We start from the raw sequence: 21,360 nt of genomic DNA on the forward strand, positions 1-21,360 counted from the left end.
AATCTATTAGAAATCTGCGCTATTTAACAGGCCATCCGCTCTAAATTATCAATCACATCCTCAAAGAAACTTTCCATAGACACACTGCTTTAACAAATTTAAAATATTTCTCGCCTTTACCGTTTGAAATCATCGGAGATTGTTACGTGATCTACCGGAAGTAAACTGGTTTACCTACCCCTCCCCCATGAAGTTTATTGACCCCTATGTATTATTTGCATGCCACAAAAAATCGAGTGTCCCAAGTGCGTCAGATAATTTTTGGTTTGCTTTAAGCAAGGGGATCCCCCCGTCTGTTATTACGTTACTCGATAAAAACATCAAATATCACCATAACAAAGCCTTCAGCACCAGTTATACAGAGAAAGGCATTTTCTTCCGCTTGGAAGAGACAGAAATATTTGTTAAATGAGACAGAGAAATATTTGTTAAATAATGTTGAGGTCAGGCGAGAATTTAACCGATCCCTTGCTGCCTTCCGGTGAAGAGATTTATGGGGAATTCGAAGGTCAGTCTATCTTGAAAATTTAACATTCTTTCTTCATATAATATTTAGAATTTTGATTGTATATTAGCTCTGTATGTTTTTAATGTTGTTTTACCTTTGAAGTGTAAAAAAAATTACATGTTAGCTAGCTTAGCTTGCAAGCATTTGAATATTTTTGGGAACTATCCGAGGTTGATGTATTGTGTAAATCGAATGTGCTGCATACAAGAGGAGGCGATGACTTCTTTCTATTAGCTGATTATATATAAATACACATAAATTACCTTTTGCGCTATAAGTAGAATTACAAATACAAAATACACAAGACTATTTTTTACAGACGAGAGGAAATGGGATGACCTTGTCTAAAATAATTTATTCGGCAAAAGATTTGATGAAACAAACAAAAAAGAACAAGATTTGTAACCTGGTCCTAACCCGGAAAGCTTTCCAATGTCGGCGCTTCGATGAAGTACGGTGTTTTGTGAGGGTTATAGGTATTCAGTACTCGAAAATGCAAGAACAAAGCACGTTCTTTTTCTTGATAAAGGTCACCCACAACTGCTCGCAGTAAGAGCGCAAATAAAACCAATTGCATATAATTAAAAATATAAAATCAGAAATAATGCTAAAATATAAAATCAGAAATAATGCTAAAATCGTTCCCACTTCTTGCTATGCGCAAATGTTTTATGGTTAAGCTTCTGCAAACTTCTCGGATAGTTCTAGAAGAAAGATAATAATTGATTTTTAATAATAATTGATTTTTAAGTCTGGCGGTCTTCCAGAATTAGCAAGATTTCCTTTATTGTTTTGTTATATATTGCATGCTATGTTATTTCGGTTTCGAAAGGTATATTCCTTGTATGGGACGTGATGCGCTATCTCGAGCTGTCGAATGTGTGATTAAAATCACCTATTGAATAGCGTAAAAGGGGGGGGGGGGGGGGGCACTGGGCTTTGCAGTATTGCGGTATTGGCCCCTTTTTGTACGAGATTGCGGTCAAAGAGCAAAAAACATGCGGTAGTGCGGTATTTCAAAACACTGCGAGATGAGAGATTTTGCTTTTTAAATGGTGGTATTGCTGTGGATGAGCTGGAAGGAAACCTAAATGTCATAATTGCATTTGTAAACACAACTGTTTATTACATGTCTCGATCATGCATCTGCTTTACAACGAACGAACATCCTATAATATACTCCTAACACAGGTAGCCCGGTCATAACACAGGTAGCCCGGACACTACAGTCGGGGTGTCGCGCATGCTCTTCAAAACCTCGTCCTTCTGTGCGGTATGCGATATTTACGATTTTTTCTGCGGTATTGCGGTATTTTCGTCCCCCTGTAAAGCACAGTGTGACTTTGACGCTTTCGTTCATGACGTGTGATGACGTACGAGCATTTAAAAAATAAAAAGAAAAGGACCCGTTCCTTTGAGAAGATAAAAATATACCGAAACTAATATAGTATTTCTTTTGTTAGTGCTCGAACTCTGAACGTTCATTGCGTTAGACGCAGGACAGCCTAGTGCACGCCCCCCCCCCCCCCCCTGACCGCCAAAAAAGTAGGACATTTTTAATTGAAGGATCAAATACGTAAAACTAATTCTTTTTATGGGATTCTAAGGGTTCTAAGGATTCTAAGGATTCTAAAGATTCTCTGGGATTCTAAGGATTCTATGGGATTCTAAGGCCTTCTGCTTTTTTATATTGACAACATTACTATATGAGCGTATGGCTCTTTTTAAGGACATCTCTTCGACTTCTTAAGGGTGTTGGGGCATTTCTCGTTACTTGGCGATTTAGTTGTTAGGCGCGCCCGCGCGATCATCCGGGAACTTCACAAACTAATTCTTTTTATGGGATTCTAAGGTGGTTTAGATATCTTTGACGATGAAAGCATATTTTGTGACACCTCACGGTACCAGAGCAAGGGACAGATAAACCAGGACGACATGTTTACCACCTCTACTGAGTCCTCGGTTCTGGGAAGCTCCCAGGCGAACAGCCACATGTTCACAACATCAACAGAATCATCAGGAATGGGTAGTTACAGCACCTCAGATCACAGCGTGTCCGGGCCAAATCCAGGGGATGCCCATTCCTTTAATCACAGAGGAGCCCCAAAGGCGAGTCATCCCTATAGGGGTCAAGGTTGTCAAGGAAACAGCAAACGGGCTGTCAATCAAGATGATGGGTGGAATGTGCAGTGCGCAGGGAAGGGTAGTCTTGTTACAATTGATCAGTCAAGGCCACATACAAGGTGGGGAAATCCGTATGCTTGCCTAAAAATCTCACATCGATTGGGATGATAATGATGATGATAAAATGATGATGATCACATATGCTGATCATAAATGACGGTGATCACATAATAACTTGGAAAAGATAACTAGTAATTGACATAATCATTATGACATCATTGTTATCACAACTAGCATCGTCGTCATAGTCAACAACATAATCATGTTTTTTCTATATATTCATATATTCATAATATCATTCATATTATCATGATATTGCCATATCTTCTCATCATTATTGCCATCTTTCCCTGCTTCTTCTTTTCTTCCTTACGTTCGTCTTCTTTGTACTCTTTGATGCTTAATTATTGGGTTCAAGTTTCGTCTCGATGCATTTTGCTCGTTCTGCCTTGCAGCCCGGAGCAAGCATCGGGTTACCTTTCAGACGCCACTACCGAGAAGTCCCTGACGTTACACGACGGACATGGGTCCCTCGACAAGATTGAGCCGACAATAGGCCCACTTCTTAATAGTGTCCCAAACTTTGACCCGAACCTGTACATCGACGCCAATATTGAGTTCCTAGACATGGATGGTAAGCTTGCCAACTTGAAGTGACTTTTGACTTTTGTGTTAGTAGCAGGGGAAGAGATGTGGATTTAAGGTCGTAAGGTCAAAGCTTTCTCCTTTTTCTGTTGTATGCTGGGAAATTGTTTAATTTTGTTTTAAGAACAAGGTTCTTCAAATCAATTATAAATCCAGATTTTTTCAAAAGGTTGTTCAACCTATAAAACAGTACCAAATCTTCCAAGCACCCATTGTTGTCCTTAGGACAAAAAGCGATATGCCTTAAAGAGGTGGTTCCAAAAAAGGTCAAGGAACAACCCCTGCATACACCAAAATAATGATGCCCTCAATAAATTAAATTCTTACCACAATAACTTTACTTGTTGTTATACAGGGCGAGTGTTCGAAAAACAACAAAGTCGTAAGGGCAAAGTAGCCCGACAAACGATCAAAGAAGGCAAGATACGTGTGCTTGTAACATCTGAGCGGGAAGTGCAAGGGATGAAAGTCTGGGTTCGAAGGCAGCCAAAGGCAGCTGAGCAATGTGGAGACACTAATGGGGAGACGGAGCTAGAGACACCTCAGTGCATCAGGCACGCCGAGCGCAACCAGGTAAGACGAGCTGGAGGCACTCTAATGCAACTCGCCGTGCGGAACCAGGTGAGACGAGCTAGAGACACCTCAGTGCATCAGACACGCCGTGAGGAACTAGGTAAAACGAATTATAGACACCTCAATGCATCAGACATGCTGTAAGGAACTAGTTAAGACGAGTTGTAGACACCCCAATGCATCCTATACGCCGTGCGGAATCAGGTAACACGAGCTAGAGACATACCTCAATGCATCAGACATGCCGTGCGAACTAGAAGACGAGTTAGATACACCTCAATGCATCAGACACGCCGTGCGGAATCAGGTAAGACCAGCTAGAGACCCCTCAATGCATCAGACACGCCGTGCAGAACCAGGTAAGACATGGTGTAAGGGACGTAAGTGATTTTGGCAAATTACTTTGCTTTACTGTGATATTGTACAAGCGGTTACCCAGGATTGGCTAAGGGGAGAGGGTGCGCAGTCATAGGTATCAAGCATTATTTAAAGAATCCGTTATAAGAAATGCCCATTTTTTACAGCCACAAGGCGCGTACCCAGTGTACCCTGTTACTTAAACTGGGTCAGTTTGCGGTTTGCCGGTCTTCGGTTTTCATGGGGCTTTTTCTGACGTTTGAGATCGTCACTTTGGCTTGAACTCTTTTTAAAACACGCACACTTTTCATTTCAGTGGCTTTTCGTGGTGGATTTAGACTCTGTCTACAATGGCCGTGAGAGACCTGTGTACAAGTTGGCCCAAGTGGAGACGAACGAGCGTAACCTGTTTGAGCTACTTGCTCACGTGATCTTTACTGACCATGGCGTGAGCGAGAAGGTTGTCTCTAAACCCTTCCTAGTACGAACCAAGAAGGACAAGAAGCTATCTACAACAGAGGAAGGTACAGTTGAGCCTCAACCAAGCTTCAATTTTAATGAAAGTCAAGCAGCCACTATTGTGTTGTTAATTTTATGTCAAATAAAAGTAACAAAAGTAACAGTTAAAAATGACCCTTTTTTCCTTTTTTTACTTATATCCTTAGTTAAAGTGTAGTACATAATGATTTTATGGATTTTGTTACACTTGTCTGTGCCACTTTTACTCTGCGTTCTTTAGTGCCACTAATGCTTACAAAACCTTGGCTCATTTAGAGGAGGCGCCACTTCTCACCGGATCCAAGCGGCCTCACACGTGGCATCATGGTCGACTATTTTCAAAGAAGAAAAACCGTCTCTCAGACCGTTTAAGTTACAACTCGCCAGGCAAGTTCTAATTGTCATCAAGAATTTCACCATATTCCAGACGCGTACACAGGGAGTGCGCAGGATTTAGCCCTCCTCCCCCCCCCCTCACCCTTCCCCGGTTTACGGTCACTTCGTCCACAAACCATGTCGTCCACAACCAACTCGTCAACAAGTAGAGGCTATGAGGCTACTTTTTTTGTGAAAACTATGTGTGGACGAGTTGACTCTACTTGTGGACGTGACTCTTGTGACTCTACTTGTGAACGTGACTGGATACACCCTTTCCCTGGCCGGCGTGTATCCGGTATCCGATCCGATCGGAAAATACCAGTGGTTAAGCTTGCGTCTACCGGATGTACGCGGGCTACCTTCCCCCGACTTGGACGCCAAACAGTGGGTCATTTCTTATTCAATTGCCGTAAAAAATATCATTCGTTTTTCTTTCATTCGGGTCCAGGGTCCAGGGTTTTCCGAAAGGGTGCAGGGTTAGGGTCAGTGTTAAGGCTAGGGAAAGGGGGGTATGAGGAAATATTATGGGAGCTTGTTAAAGTCCCTTCCTCCTACTTAAAGTCACCACTGCTTTCCCCAATGACTTGTGGTATTGCGTCTACCATTATAAGGCTTCATCGGACTTCTTGTCCTTCACGTTTAATACGTATATTTGTATTTGTTTTAGAATCTCCGCTTAGCTATTCTAGTTCATCGTCCTACGACAGTGGAAGTAAGTTAAGAGCGTGTCCACGAGGGCAGGTGGCTAGAGCGGTGCACGCCATCTCTCCGATTCCAATGAAAATTGTTGAATTCCTCAACCAATACTATAGAATGCCAGAGCTAAAATATAAGTCCTTTAAAGGAAATGAAGCTTTAAAGTAGTCTTGTTCGACGGCTCTTGTTGTCAGGAATAAGTGACAATCAGCAACTTTCTATTGTATTTTATACCACATATTGATTGAAGAAAGGATATTAAAAACTACAATAATCGATCTTCTCTTAATAATCGATCTTAGTGCCACCTTCCTTTCTAGCTTTCTAGTGAATTTAAAGCTCTTTAAAATCAGGAGAGGGTGTCTATTTTTTACAGAAAGGTTTAAATTCGGAACCGCTTTGGGTTTTCTCAGCTATAGGGTGAGCACTACAAACTGGTTTTATGGAAATCCTAAAATGAACATTTAAAGTACACTAGACTCCACGCATTGGCACCAGTACCCGTGCAGTTCGGCAACCATGGACCTGGTTTGAACTCATCAGCTGGCATAGCGGTTTGAATCAGTAAAACATCATCGTCAATGAACAGGGCGACTTCAGAAAGATAGCACATGCTGCCTTACTCCCTTGCTCTCGTGGAAACGCCCTTTTAAAATCTGTCAAGTTATTTTCCTGTTCTTTTTTTTGTTTTAGCTAGATGGGCTAGCCGATCATTTTCTTCGAACTTTCACTACTGCGTTTTTGCCAAGAACTTTTTGTTATTTAATTGCTGATAACCTGGCTAGCAGGTTATTATTTCGTTAGAATTTCGTTAATTGTCCCGTTGTATTAAAAAAAAACGTTCTAATGAGTTACCACGAAACTTGTATTTGTAGTTCCAAATTGTTGTGAGGTTGAGACGATTGTGATGTAACCGGTCTTACCTTTATTATTTCAGATGGTTGTCGCGAATTATGTTGTCGTGTAACCGGTCCTTTATATTTGTCGTTTCAGATGGTTGTTATGTTGAGACGATTATGATGTAATGGGTCCCTTACATTTGTTTTTTTCAGATGGTCGTCATGGAGAACTTTGTATTGTAACCGGTCCTTTATATTTGTTGTTTCAGATGGTTGCCACGTGGCGAAGTTTGTCGTGTAATCGTTCCCTTATATTTGTTGTTTCAGATAGTTGCCACGTGGCGAAGTTTGTGGTGTAATCGTTCCCTTATATTTGTTGTTTCAGATGGTTGCCACGTGGCGAAGTTTGTCGTGTAATCGTTCCCTTATATTTGTTGTTTCAGATGGTTGCCACGTGGCAAAGTTTGTCGTGTAATCGTTCCCTTATATTTGCTGTTTCAGATGGTTGCCACGTGGCGAAGTTTGTCGTGTAATCGTTCCCTTATATTTGCTGTTTCAGATGGTTGCCACGTGGCGAAGTTTGTCGTGTAATCGTTCCCTTATATCTGTTGTCTCAGGTGGTTGTCGTGGCGAAGTTTGTCGTGTAATCGTTCCCTTATATTTGCTGTTTCAGATGGTTGCCACGTGGCGAAGTTTGTCGTGTAATCGTTCCCTTATATTTGTTGTCTCAGGTGGTTGTCGTGGCGAAGTTTGTCGTGTAATCGTTCCCTTATATTTGTTGTCTCAGGTGGTTGCCACGTGGCGAAGTTTGTCGTGTAATCGTTCCCTTATATTTGCTGTTTCAGATGGTTGCCACGCGGCGAAGTTTGTAGTTAATCGTTCCCTTATATTTGTTGTTTCAGATGGTTGTCGTGGCGAAGTTTGTCGTGTAATCGTTCCCTTATATTTGTTGTTTCAGATGGTTGTCGTGGCGAAGTTTGTCGTGTAATCGTTCCCTTATATTTGTTGTTTCAGGTGGTTGTCGTATCGAAGTTTGTCGTGTAGTCGTTCCCTTATATTTGTTGTTTCAGATGGTTGCCACGTGGCGAAGTTTGTCGTGTAATCGTTCCCTTATATTTGTTGTTTCAGATGGTTGTCGTGGCGAAGTTTGTCGTGTAATCGTTCCCTTATATTTGTTGTTTCAGGTGGTTGTCGTATCGAAGTTTGTCGTGTAGTCGTTCCCTTATATTTGTTGTTTCAGATGGTTGCCACGTGGCGAAGTTTGTCGTGTAATCGTTCCCTTATAATTGCTGTTTCAGATGGTTGTCGTGGCGAAGTTTGTCGTGTAATCGTTCCCTTATATTTGTTGTTTCAGATGGTTGCCAAGTGGCGAAGTTTGTCGTGTAATCGTTCCCTTATATTTGTTGTCTCAGGTGGTTGTCGTGGCGAAGTTTGTCGTGTAATCGTTCCCTTATATTTGTTGTCTCAGGTGGTTGCCACTTGGCGAAGTTTGTCGTGTAATCGTTCCCTTATATTTGTTGTCTCAGGTGGTTGTCGTGGCGAAGTTTGTCGTGTAATCGTTCCCTTATATTTGTTGTTTCAGATGGTTGCCACGTGGCGAAGTTTGTCGTGTAATCGTTCCCTTATATTTGCTGTTTCAGATGGTTGCCACGTGGCGAAGTTTGTCGTGTAATCGTTCCCTTATATTTGGTTGTTTCAGATGGTTGCCACGTGGCGAAGTTTGTCGTGTAATCGTTCCCTTATATGTGTTGTCTCAGGTGGTTGTCGTGGCGAAGTTTGTTGTGTAATCGTTCCCTTATATTTGCTGTCTCAGATGGTTGCCACGCGGCAAAGTTTGTCGTTAATGCTTCCCTTATATTTGTTGTTTCAGATGGTTGCCACGCGGCAAAGTTTGTCGTTAATCGTTCCCTTATATTTGTTGTTTCAGATAGTTGTCGTGGCGAAGTTTGTCGTGTAATCGTTCCCTTATATTTGTTGTTTCAGATGGTTGTCGTGGCGAAGTTTGTCGTGTAGTCGTTCCCTTATATTTGTTGTTTCAGATGGTTGCCACGTGGCGAAGTTTGTCGTGTAATCGTTCCCTTATATTTGTTGTTTCAGGTGGTTGCCGGGTGGAGAAGGTAGTGGTTGATCACCTGGAGGCTCAGCGCGCGCACATCAAACAGCTCACCTTTGACTACATGCTCCAGACGCGTAGAGGAGACATCGCTTATCATCTGCGGCTCACAGATCAAGCTCGCGACAAAAACCTGACCGAGGGGGTGGTGGTAGGGTTCTTCCCCACGCAGGACGGTGGGACCGAAATCGAGCCCTTGACTGGTGAGAATGTCAAGGAGGCCGTGATGGCGGGCGTTATCAGTAGATCGGCTTATTTAGAAGCCCAGGCCCCGGCTATCAAAGACAAAGGTACTACTGAAGCCTTGGTTTGTCAGTCAACAAAATTGTATATAAATTTGTGGTTACCAGCGCCTATGACTACCAAAGACCGGTTATCGAAGAGAAAGGTACTGCTGAAGCCTTGGTTTGTCAGCCAACAAAATTGTATAAATGTTATAAATATGTTGTTACTAGCGCCTATGACTATTCATGTTTTACAGATATTCCAATATTTAGATACATTTTCAATAACATCAAAAAAAAAAAAAACACACACACACACAACAACAATAAAGCCCTGCTGTAGAAACCATGCCGACTCAACTAAATTAATTTGTTTCTCAGGCAAAACGGACAGTGTGTGCGTGATAGGGATGGTAAGTGTGCAAGTGACCGGTAGTGTGCAGCCGGGTGAACGGGTCTTCACCTCAAACGAACACCCAGGAACCGCCATTCCTGAGTCCCACCTTCCAGTCGGCGCATTCATCACAAATAGGAACACCCTCCTGGGTATGGCTATGGAGGCTAGCGTGCCGAATAAGCCAGGGGGGTGCAACTTGGTCAAGTGCTTTGTCTGTATTGTGCTGGGTATTGGAAATCAACAGTTGGCGAAGGAAGTTGAGAATATTATGAACGGAACAGAACGCAGTTTGAAGGAGGTCATCAAAGTATCAAAAAGGACCTGGAAAAGTGAGTAACACATTGTCAAAGAATGTCGATCAATCACTCCTTTTTTATTGTTTATAATTCAAAATATAACGGTTTATTCGCTAGGAAACTTCTAAACAATCTTTAAATGGAGTCTGATACGTTATTGACCGCGATATTTGATTTGTCACTCGCTTGAATTAGTCGATATAGAGCAATAAATCAGGAAAATAAATAGTTGAAACAGAAAAAAACGGCATTTCGCGCAATTCTGATCAACAGGCATTTTTTAATATTTATTTGAAAAACTTATCATAAAAAGCACTAACTGAATATAATGTTTTCTGTAGAGACGAAGCTTCTGTTGATGATAGCCGCCGTGGTCTTGGGCTTGCTCTGCTACATGTTGTACGAGCTACGGGCCCCAGGGACTGCGTACCGGTACTGGAGATGCCAACAGGGGGGCATTAAGGGCTCAACCCTGTCTTACAAATTCCGCTACCAGGAGGGGAGGGTAAGAAACAAATGTATCCCAACACCACCCCCCTTACTACTAAAGGTGCCAACAGGGGTGCATCAAGGACTCAACGCTGTCTTACAAATTCCGCTACCAGGAGGGGGGGGGGGGGGAAAGGAACAAATGTATCCCAACACCACCCCCCTTACTACTAAAGGTGCCAACAGGGGTGCATTAAGGGCTCAACCCTGTCTTACAAATTCCGCTACCAGGAGGGGAGGGTTATCCCAACACCACCCCCCTTACTACTAAAGGTGCCAACAGGGGTGCATTAAGGGCTCAACCCTGTCTTACAAATTCCGCTACCAGGAGGGGAGGGTAAGAAACAAATATATTCCAACACCACCCCCCTTACTACTAAAGGTGCCAACAGGGGTGCATGAAGGGCTCAACCCTGTCTTACAAATTCCGCTACCAGGAGGTGAGGGTAAGAAACAAATGTATCCCAACACCACCCCCCTTACTACTAAAGGTGCCAACAGGGGTGCATTAAGGGCTCAACCCTGTCTTACAAATTCCGCTACCAGGAGGGGAGGGTAAGAAACAAATGTATTCCAACACCACCCCCTTACTACTAAAGGTGCCAACAGGGGTGCATTAAGGGCTCAACCCTGTCTTACAAATTCCGCTACCAAGAGGGGAGGGTAAGGAACAAATGTATCCCAACACCACCCCCCTTACTACTAAAGGTGCCAACAGGGGGGCATTAAGGGCTCAACGCTGTCTTACAAATTCCGCTACCAAGAGGGGAGGGTAAGATACAAATGTATCCCAACATCACCCCCCTTACTACTAAAGGTGCCCACAAGTGTGCATCAAGGGCTCAACCCTGTCTTACAAATTCCGCTACCAAGAGGGGAGGGTAAGGAACAAATGTATCCCAACACCACCCCCCTTACTACTAAAGGTGCCAACAGGGGTGCATTAAGGGCTCAACCCTGTCTTACAAATTCGCAACCAGGAGGGGAGGGTAAGAAACAAATGTATCCCAACACCACCCCCCTTACTACTAAAGGTGCCAACAGGGGTGCATTAAGGGCTCAACCCTGTCTTACAAATTCCGCTACCAAGAGGGGAGGGTAAGGAACAAATGTATCCCAACACCACCCCCCTTACTACTAAACGTGCCAACAGGGGTGCATTGAGGGCTCAACCCTGTCTTACAAATTCCGCTACCAAGAGGGGAGGGTAAGAAACAAATGTGTCCCAACACTACAATGAAATTAATCTGAACTTAATTTCTTAAATGCACTTTTTTCCATACAGGAAGTTCGAGTCAATGGATTGGAGTTCTCGTATTCAAACCTGCTAAAGAAGTTATCGGGGACAGCGGACGGGTCGTACGATTTTCCTCGTTTTAAACCAAGCAATGACACAGGCTTTTTAGGTAAGTAAGAAGGTTGAAGGGTGGCTGGGGGAAGTGCCCTTAGGCATCTAGCGCTTCCTTTTGCTACGGGGGTTGATTCGGACATTTTTGTTATGCTATTGTACTTGTAAACAATGAAATCTGTTAGAGCATTATTGATACTTGAGTTATCTAACTCGCCTCTTCAAGCGGTCATGTGATATTCTCTATTCATTTCTCTAAGATGACTCATTCTATAGAAGTCACACTTTGTTGCTCCCTTAAGGTGCTCGCTACTTCCTCAACATAGATCGATGTGCGTTTGGGGGCGAACGTGACGCGGGATTCTGGGGCCCGACGGTAAGAGGCGCCATTGCTCTGGTTATCCGCCGCCCATGTGAGGGCCCTGTCTACAAGTTCCAGTGGTCTGGAAGAAAGAACAAATGGTGCTATTATTATAACACGCTGCCCAAATTTGTTAATATTACGTGCTCTAGGGGTGACCATCCTCATGTAACGCACCTGCCACTCTCGTACCAGCCTTGCCGCCCCTAATAGAACTTGCTCATACCACCGGTCCGGGCCGGGGGGGGGGGGGGGGGGGGAGGGTTTCGTTTACCCATAAAGCGGACCATTTTCTACCTCGTACCTCCTTAATTATGACGGACCTTTTAGTCGAGTGGAGTGGGGGATGGGGGAAGGTTGTTCCAAACCCCCTTGGCTACGGGCCTGAGTATATAATATTTCCAAGGTTAAATAATTTCAGGCAAATTGTACATGGAATAATTTTCTTTGGTCGTTTATTTGGTCATATGAGAGGCTAAAGCATGTTGTACATACGCATATATTCAAATAACGTTGGACTGTTGGAATGTACAAGTCGTTATTTGTGTTTTACTTATTCATATACACCTTTTGCTGTTCAATAACGGGAAAGGGACATTCATTTGTGCCAAACGTTGTATCGTTAACGTGCATTGTACGTTCATCAACATCGCACGAAACATCCTTAGCGTGACTCGATCGAACTCGACTTTCAATAACAATGATTGAATATGCGCGAACATTCAAAAGCATCAACGGACAATCAATAACGCAATTGGGCATTCATTCGGGATGGGATGAACATTCTTTTGCATGCAATCGAAAATTCAATTACACGTTTGGACAATCAGTAGCGTTTATTGACAATCGGTTATAAAAAATAGAAAATTCATTAGTGCTATTAACATAAACAAAGACAATCAATAAGCCCTTTCAGACAATCATGTTCATCAATGTGACATTCACCAATGTGGTTTGACAACCATTTATCCGATTTAAACCAAACAACAAGGAAAAATAAAATTTCATTAGAGTTACTATTTTTCTTTTTTCTTTGAACAGTTGGCTCCTATAATTAAGAGAAATATAGAACTATAAATAATTTTAACAAAAAAAAAAAACAGACAAACAAACAACACTTTTTGTGGAGGTTTTAAAAAAGCAAAAAGTATAAACTCACTCGTTCGCTCTAGAAAAACAGAAAACGTTTGTATAAGAAATGCCGCCAAGAAACCCCTCGAACACAGGGAAGAGCTAGATATAGGGAGGGAGAGAGCGTACCGCCAAGTATGTGGTCTAATTGGAAGAAATATCACAGTCACTTTGGCTATTTCGCCCACTAACGGTCTTATCTTCCACTTTTCTATCATCGGGGGAATGAATGCACAAAGATTCAACGACTTCACAAACACGACTGAATCTTTACCCCAACGAAAACGTCACTTTTATTTATGACGGTGCACCAGCGCACCATAACCCACTAGATACCGGCCCAAACACTGAGCTAAAAAGTTACCGCCCTACAGCGAATGGACATTGAATGTCCAAATGCGTTATTGTTTCTCCGTTGATGCTAATGAATCTTCACGAATATTCAATTATTGCTATTGAAAGTCAAGTCACGCTAAATGATGTTTCGTGCGATGTTGATGAACGTATAATACACGCTATCGATGTAACTTTTGGCAAAAATGAATGTACCTTTCCCGTTAATGAACAGCAAAAGGTGTAATTATTTTTGTACCGCGAACAAGCCGTGGTAGGCACACTCTACGGAGCCTGGTGCCGACCTTAGTACTGTTGAATCAGGGGGAAATATGAATGACAAAATCTGGCTTCCTTGGCCGTGGGGTAGGAGAGGCGTCGGCAAGAATACTTAAATTCTTTCCAGTAATGAATAATAAAAGCGCTTATTTGTTCATTTAGTTGATCCCCATGAAGCGCACGGGTATAATAACACCTGGTTTCTCACAGTACGACATTCCAAGCGGTGTATACATTTTCTGGTGCTCACAATTTTATCCTGACAGAAGAACTTGTCTTGGGCCTCGTTTGAACCATTCAACAGTGAATACACTTTTGTCCAACGTCCCTCAACATTACAATCTCCTATTTAAAGCATTTATTAATGGTATCTGGACGGATTGAGTTTCTACGACATAAGTTCATAACCAAAACGTAGTCATGAACGTTCTCAGCGTTTTCAGGGATTTACGACGATTTTCATATAACATATAACAAGCCCCGCAAAACAAAGGATTCAGCCGAACAACGTTTTTGTACCGCGGCTCTCATTTCCCCTCCTTTTTTAATTGAGATACATCATCCAGTAGACGACGTTGAAAAGTATGAATGCGCCTGGAAACAGGACGTGAGAGACTCGGTCGATGGAGTTGGACTTGATGATTAGGTAACCTCGCCTGTTTCTACGCCCGCGAAAGCTGATCAGCGGAGCTGGTGGTAGCTTGACTAGTCGGGTTTTCGCGGTGTTTATCATTCTAGCTCTGACTTCACCGTTAGCTGTAGGCTCCATAGCTTCTGAGAGTTGTCTCAAGTCTTCTTCAGACTGAATAAAGGGAGGTACAAAAACGGGTGTAAGTATGCTATCGATAACGATTGTGATTGGCTTGGATGGATCAGGCACATCGTTAATCTTGTTCTTAGCTCTATTATATAATCTCTTCGTTTCCGTGATTCCCAAGACTTCAATCTCGTCCTCAAAGCCCCTTTTGTCGCCCCCTCGCTACCTCTTCCCCTTCTTCTCTACACGTACCTACCCCACCCATACCTCTAGCATATCTGTCCGCCTGATTTGTGTTTGCCCTCAGTCTATTTCATTATTCACAACTCGCCCCCCTCCCTGTAGCCCCCCTCCCTCTTCTCTCTATGCCTTTCAACTCGTGCTTACCCCACCTACCTCTGATATCTCCTTCCTCCTTGTTGGCGTGACTCCCCAATCTACCTCATCCTCTAAGTCCTTCTTCTCCCGACTGTGCACCACCATTCTAAACACGAGCATCGACTCAACAAATGAGAGGACCATGGTGAGAAAGCATGCGATGACGTACCAGTCGATTGCCTTCATGTACGACACCTTGGGCATGTTCGTGTTCATCGCGCCCTAAACAAAGCACGGCATAGTTTCATTGTGCATGGCCGTAGCAGGGGGTGGGGCACTGGGGGCACGTAACCTCTCCCCCCAATCTTTAAGAAAATATATAAGGGAAAGACCAGTAGAGGCGTGGCTGTGCCTTCCCAAATATTTTATTAATGTTTCTGTATTGTGCCCCCCCCCCCCCCCCCCCCCTACCCCATATCTTACGTGCACTGCTACGGCTCTGTGTGATATACGTGCCCGTGATCTATAAGAACACCAGTTTGAATTTCGAATTTCAGAAACCAGAACTTCCGGTTAGGTTTTATCTGTCATTGTGTATTTTTTTATTGCTTTATATTATTTGTCCTTACTATCAGATCGCAATCCTTAATATGTCCTTAATATCAAATCATCCGAATCCATGAAAAGTAATACTTAAAATCAGGAATTCGCACACTAGGATCCTGTTGAATTCGGAATCTAGAACTCTCTTGGATTACCTGTAATGGAGCGAATCAGAAGAATATATTCTTTCCTTAGAAAGACTGCGGAAGACCAGAACTTTTGTCTTGATCTATGGCGCAAAAAGCTATTTATACTGCCTTATTTATCTCTTATATATCCACTTTTGTTTATGAGATAATTTAGCGATTCAGTTTGTTTGTAATTATGATGGAAAATTACCGCCAAAAACACGATGGTAAGGACAGCGGTTATCCCCACAGCCAGCCTATCCCCAGTCTCACTCGGATCCATCCAGAAAGGCATCCACGAGAGAAAGCACAAGAACACGCATGGGAGGTACGTCTGGATCAGGTAGTAACCAAGACGACGCCGAAACGTGATGTGCACCTCCAGGCTGTTGAACTTCCCTGAAAGCGTTGGCGCAGGAGTAAGGTTTAACAATAGTAAAAGTAGGCTTATAGTACATCGGGAGAAATGTTCCGTTTTTGCGGGCATTGATTGGTTGCTTTGCGCTACGAATACTCCGTCGTGATACCCGTTTTTTCTCTTCATATTTCCTCTTCGCTCAAACCTTCTCATGTTTTACCTCATTTGTACTTCCTCTCTTTAATTCTCCACTGCCCCTCTTAACTCCTCCTCTTGACATCTCTTTACTCCCCCTACCCTCCCCCTATTGGTCTTCATCATCTGCAAACTCATCTACTCATTCCTTCCCCTCCTCTTAGTCGAACATATTCTAACTCGTTTTCATCTGCTCATAGGCATCCTCCATTATGCTAATTTCTCATTTTACTACCTCGGCCCCTTGTTCATTCTCCTCATCGTTTGTTATTTTATCCTGATCATCCTCGCACCCTAATCCATCCAAAAACCTTTGCTTTACTCACCTGACTTGTAGACATTATAGATCTGCTTGGTCTCTAGCCCTACGATATCAAAGTGCGGGAGGTTCATATCTTTGGATATCGCCACAGGAGTGTCCCCCTCCTCCCACCTGAGGACGATCTCTGCTGCCGTGTGGAAAACTAGAACCATAGCACCACGACATTAGCTCTCCTTAAGTTTATTTTGCTTGGGATAACAGTGGTGCAAAATACCTGAGGTATAAAATACCGGAGGTATTAAATACCCGAGGTACAAAATGGCCGAGGTACAAAATACCCGTTGTAAAAATTATCCGAGGTACAGAATAAACGGAGTACAGAATACCCGAGGTACAAAATTCCCGAGGTACAAAATACCCAAGGTACAAAATATCCGAGGTACAAAATACCCGAGGTACAAAATAGCTGAGGCACAATTTTTTTTTTTTTTTAGTTAATTATACCGGGTCAATTGACGACCGTGTGTAAATAACACTTACAGCTCTCAAACTGAAGTACGCAAACTTGAGTGTCCATCGGGAATTTTCGAAGATCCATTTGACATTCCGCTGTAACAGTGATCCTGGGATGAAAACAAGCATTATAGATATCATAGAGATCGCTTCTAAGCGATCATCAACACCATGTAAGCCATCATCATCAACATCACCATCATTACCATCACCATCATTATCGTCAACACCTCATCATCATCGTTTTCATCATTTTACTATCATCATCATCATCGCTATCATTATTTTACTATCTCCAACATCATCATCGTCATCCTCACCATCATCGCCCTCGCAATCATCATCACCAACATGGACATCACCATCATCATCATCATCATCATCATCACCACCACCACCACCACCACCACCACCACCACCATCATCATCATCATCACCATCATCATCATCATCATCATCATCATCATCATCATCATCATCATCATCATCATCATCATCATCATCACCACCATCATCATCATCGTCTTTATCATCATTATATTCGTCAATATTATTGTTATCGTTATCAACATTATAATAATAAATAATTATTATCATCGTCATCATCATACTTTTGGCTCATATATATGGACCCGTCAGGGAATAACCGAATTCCCAGGTTCTTCTTGGTGACGTCATGTATGTACGACTTTCGCGCGTTCATGAAGAATGTGTCCGGGTACCAAATAAGGTCAGCGGTCTCTAACTGAATGTACGGGTGACCTTGGCCGCGAGTAAGGCTGATGTTATAGGTCAAGCGGGGGTCGCGCCATTTTTGACGAAAAGCAAACCGCATTGTGTAATCCTGTAAAAGTTAATTGAGGTTACAAATTAAAAAGCTTATTAAATTTTCGCGACAAAATTAAAGTATCGCAAAAATACAATCATGGCAATCCGTCTATGTCTTACTAACCATTGCCTCCTCTCGAACGTCGAATACTGAGTTGATTCGCATGTTGACTGTGATGTTAACAGGTTGCCCTACAAGATATTTAACGTCTAAGATTATTAGTCGTTCTAACCAGTCAGCCAGCAAGCAAGGGAGCTCAGAGCGAGGAAACATGTCGCCCTACAAGATATTACACTTCTAAGAATATACTGAATCGTTCCAGCTACCCAGCCAACCAGCAAGCATAGCTATCAACATTCCCCGATTAGGCGGGTGATTTTGTACCTCTTCACTAGCCTATTTTTTTTTTAGAATGTTCATACATTCTCTGTATTTACCCGCATTGGCTCTCTAGTTTTTTTTCACATATTTATTGTATTTCACCCGATTTCACAAGATTTCTGTCCAAGTTGGGTTGACAGCTATGAGCAAGGGAGCTTAGAGCAAGGAAACTTGAAAGGCAAACAAGTATTAAAAGACAGCAAGGGAAGACGACAAACAACCATTTGTCACCTGTGGTGGAGTAAGGTCTCGTGTGTTTGTCGTAGTCATTGAAGATGATCGAGACAGCTTGCGCTTGTGACGTCCTGTTACGAGCTTCAAGAAATCTAAAAAAGTTTTTAGTTTTTTAAGTAATGCAGCGCAGTGGCAAATACTTTATTGTAACTAGAAAATGGTTAACCTTGAAAAAAAGTTATAAATTGCACTTTGGTTGGATGTCAGAAAAAATAAAATAAATGAATAAAACGAGTAAAACAGGTGTGGGAATGATTACAATTGTTTTAAGACAATTCAAATGTTCTTTGAACTCTTGATATCATCAAGTGTTCTAGCGCGTGTGCTATTTGTACGTTTAAAGTACGTTTTTTCTTCTTCTCTCTGACACCCACTATATATCGTTTACCCTAATATAGAAAAAAAACATTCCCATCTAATTGCAACCCTTTTAAAATTCCCTTTTATTAATTCAAAGTAAATCCTCGTTTTCACGAGGGCGGATCTACCTGTGTTCGTAATCCCAAAATGTAAATATGATGGTCATTACATCTTTTAGAACAGGCCGATCGTTCACGAAAGATCTATTTTATAGGCATGCAATATTTTTTGTATAGAAAAAAATAAGTTACTTTTAAAATGTGTTATTTGGTTTCTGATGACTCTATATTCCGGGCAATGGCATAAAAAAGTCAATCGACCTCACCATAATTTGCTGGCAGCATTTCTAAGTCTTAATTATCTATTATAAAACTTCGTTTTATGTTTTAAATTATAGTACTGGCTATTAATTTTTAATCAATCTGCTGAAAAAAATATTTCAAATTGGCATTATCTACCTTTACAGAAAAAAAAACCAAAGATTCAGTGCACGATGAATGTTATTTGTTGAAAAATGGGTTTTTGTTAAGTTTTCATATTGTAGTTGCAAATCGATCATATGTCGCCTTTGCAGTAAAAACGGGCATCACAGCCACAAATGCACATGTCCGCACACTGAGACAGCCCTCTGTTATTTAGTTTTCATAGTTCACAGTTTGAAAGAATCCCCCCTGATGAGGATACTGAGAAAGAATTTGATTTTAATATAAATTACGATAAAACAAAAAAAAAAAGGAAATTTTTGTGCGGGTTGCTAGCAAAACTGACCCCAATTCAAAATGATTTCATTATAGACTACTTCTTTTACTATGTGAGATTATCCACGGTTAAACGTCTAACAGAGAAAATGACAATTATACTGTTGAAAGTTTGACTAATTTACCCAAACTGAGAATCGTTCCCTATCACTCTTCAATGTCAACATTACAAGGATTGTTTTATCAGCCAAGGTAAACTTTTAAAGATTTGTTGATTTTGAAATATTTGGTCATCGAGTAATTATAAGCAGAGCAAATATAGATGAAGTTTAGTTACAGTACCTTGCTCCAGCGATCCACCAGAGGACAGCGATCAGTGTCTGGTTCCACCGTCTAACTATCATCCTTGCGTATTACATAATCAACACAATTATTGCAGCTTACTCGTCTGTGACTCAAGAACTGTACTCCTAAGCCACTGGATGAACAATCTAATGAAGTGACTTCAACTGATCCAACCCCACATAAGAAATTCACTCTCTTGAATGCGACATAACTATTACGCTTAGGTCACGTGGTAGTAACGATCCTCTTTGAATCGCAACGAGGTGTTCTGATTGGCTGAGCCAGTTTGGTAAATTCATTTAATGGAATAGGCCGATGTTTAAATGAGGGTTTGTTTGAAAAATAGAGTATTACCATTACAACTCCTGCCGCGTTGGGTTAATTAAAACGAAACCAAAACAGTTCTCAGAGCCTTCACGTTATTCCCATGTCTTTTAGTGTCTCTATTGAGGGCATTGCACTACACTGTATGGAATACATAAAACGAAAACATTTACACGAGTATAAATGCAGTATAATATAATCATCTCCGTAGGAGATTTGCAGGCTAGACAGACTTGCTTGGAAGAGAAAAACGAAAATGTGTTCGAACCGAACATTTTCAATTCATTTAAAGCGAATTGCTGCCGCATTTCGAAAATATGTGAGCTGCGCCACATCGTCGAGCGTGCATTTACGGCTTGCGTCTGAAATTCTTCAGACACTTTAAATGTTAACTGCATGGCGTTTTTTCTATATGAATCAAGAAAGGTCACACTCTTACCATGTAAGGTTGCATGGCAAAGGATTGGATGACTGTGTTTTACTTCTAATAACCTTAGAATAATCCATTTACAGAAATCAGGAGAAGTGAGCTGGTACCCAAGTAGGGTATTGAATCACCAAGGGATAAATCATTAATTTCCAATTGACATGAATTTCAAAACTCAAACCAGTCATCAAATATTTACAAGTCAAGGCTAAAATTAACAGATGTTAACTAGTATCAACCCCTATAAAAAATACGACTCCCATTCTTATGAGAAATATACAAAATTAGTCCTGACAACATGCTTTAGATTCATTGTAAAAGAAGAGAATGTATGACGCCTTATTCGATATCAATGTCAATTAAAATGATAAATGCACGTTGATAGGATTACCCTGAAAGGGGCGGTGGAGCTGACTAAGTGTGCCCCCCCCCAGTCTACCCACTTCTTTTTACCCTGCTAACAAAACTTTTCCCTAGTTTCCCTCGCTGTTTTGGTTACGCGTGTTGTTTAAAAAAAAAAAAAAAAAACTTTACCAAAACATAAACGGAACATCGCGAAAATCCAGAGAAGTGAATCGGCAAGTGTTTAAATAAGAGAAAGAGAAGTACTGCTAGTAGGGCACCTTTTCTATTTGCCAGCTAATAACACGTTTGATTTGAACCGTAGAAGATCGATAGACGTCGGTAGCCCACTTGAACAAACTGAAGCCTTGTTAGAAACGCAATTTTTATCTTGAGGTTTCCATATCAGAAGTTTACGAAAGAGCGAGGAAGGGCGTGAGTGCCATCGAGACCACGTGATAGCTCTTTGGCCTTGCAAACGCAAATTTCACGAATTAAAAAAGAAATTTAAATATCGAAAGAGTAAGTTCGTTATACCAACAAGAAAATAAATAGAACAATGTCGATAGGTGTCTTTGTAACTTGCTTTTTCAGCGCCCTTATCGAAATTGTACGGAATAACCGCTGATTTTGATGC

General features: G+C 41.7%; 2 protein-coding genes across 4 annotated transcripts; one reads left to right on the plus strand and one right to left on the minus strand.

The window, feature by feature from the left end:
* The first annotated feature begins 237 nt into the window (after positions 1-237).
* Positions 238-12,437, plus strand: LOC116619128. 3 transcript variants are annotated; one of them, XM_048727439.1, is made up of 12 exons: positions 238-508; positions 2,361-2,751; positions 3,148-3,326; positions 3,693-3,910; positions 4,584-4,791; positions 5,042-5,152; positions 5,811-5,855; positions 8,776-9,081; positions 9,397-9,741; positions 10,050-10,213; positions 11,483-11,603; positions 11,872-12,437. In XM_048727439.1, the coding sequence occupies exons 1-12, from the start codon at positions 436-438 to the stop codon at positions 12,114-12,116; spliced, it is 2,406 nt and encodes an 801-aa protein (XP_048583396.1). In that variant the 5' UTR covers positions 238-435; the 3' UTR covers positions 12,117-12,437. The 3 variants fall into 3 exon arrangements, with proteins under 3 accessions (XP_048583396.1, XP_048583397.1, XP_048583395.1); XM_048727440.1 differs by having other exon boundaries at positions 8,776-8,994; positions 11,848-12,437; XM_048727438.1 differs by having other exon boundaries at positions 239-508; positions 11,848-12,437.
* On the minus strand, positions 12,345-21,303 carry LOC5513962 (gamma-aminobutyric acid receptor subunit beta-3). Its single transcript, XM_001634114.3, has 9 exons — positions 19,628-21,303; positions 18,225-18,319; positions 17,736-17,803; positions 17,395-17,627; positions 16,811-16,893; positions 16,335-16,472; positions 15,667-15,854; positions 14,803-15,006; positions 12,345-14,451 (listed from the first exon to the last, which is right to left on the minus strand). The coding sequence occupies exons 1-9, from the start codon at positions 19,687-19,689 to the stop codon at positions 14,194-14,196; spliced, it is 1,329 nt and encodes a 442-aa protein (XP_001634164.3). The 5' UTR covers positions 19,690-21,303; the 3' UTR covers positions 12,345-14,193.
* Positions 21,304-21,360: the final 57 nt, after the last annotated feature.

This window comes from Nematostella vectensis, chromosome 5, assembly GCF_932526225.1.
Source record: "Nematostella vectensis chromosome 5, jaNemVect1.1, whole genome shotgun sequence".
Taxonomy (NCBI): domain Eukaryota; kingdom Metazoa; phylum Cnidaria; class Anthozoa; order Actiniaria; family Edwardsiidae; genus Nematostella; species Nematostella vectensis.

What these genes read in the sequence shown, in the direction of transcription:
- LOC5513962 (XM_001634114.3), bottom strand. Translation starts at nt 19,689, where the DNA reads ATGATAGTTAGACGGTGGAACCAGACACTGATCGCTGTCCTCTGGTGG. An exon ending in CGTACTTCAGTTTGAGAGCT is followed by an intron (nt 16,473 to 16,810) that starts GTAAGTGTTATT and finishes CTATGGTTCTAG; the next exon opens with TTTTCCACACGGCAGCAGAG. An exon ending in CTATAATGTCTACAAGTCAG is followed by an intron (nt 15,855 to 16,334) that starts GTGAGTAAAGCA and finishes CAACGCTTTCAG; the next exon opens with GGAAGTTCAACAGCCTGGAG.
- LOC116619128 (XM_048727438.1), top strand. Translation starts at nt 436, where the DNA reads ATGTTGAGGTCAGGCGAGAATTTAACCGATCCCTTGCTGCCTTCCGGT. An exon ending in ATCGTCCTACGACAGTGGAA is followed by an intron (nt 5,856 to 8,775) that starts GTAAGTTAAGAG and finishes TTGTTGTTTCAG; the next exon opens with GTGGTTGCCGGGTGGAGAAG. An exon ending in ATCAAAAAGGACCTGGAAAA is followed by an intron (nt 9,742 to 10,049) that starts GTGAGTAACACA and finishes TGTTTTCTGTAG; the next exon opens with AGACGAAGCTTCTGTTGATG.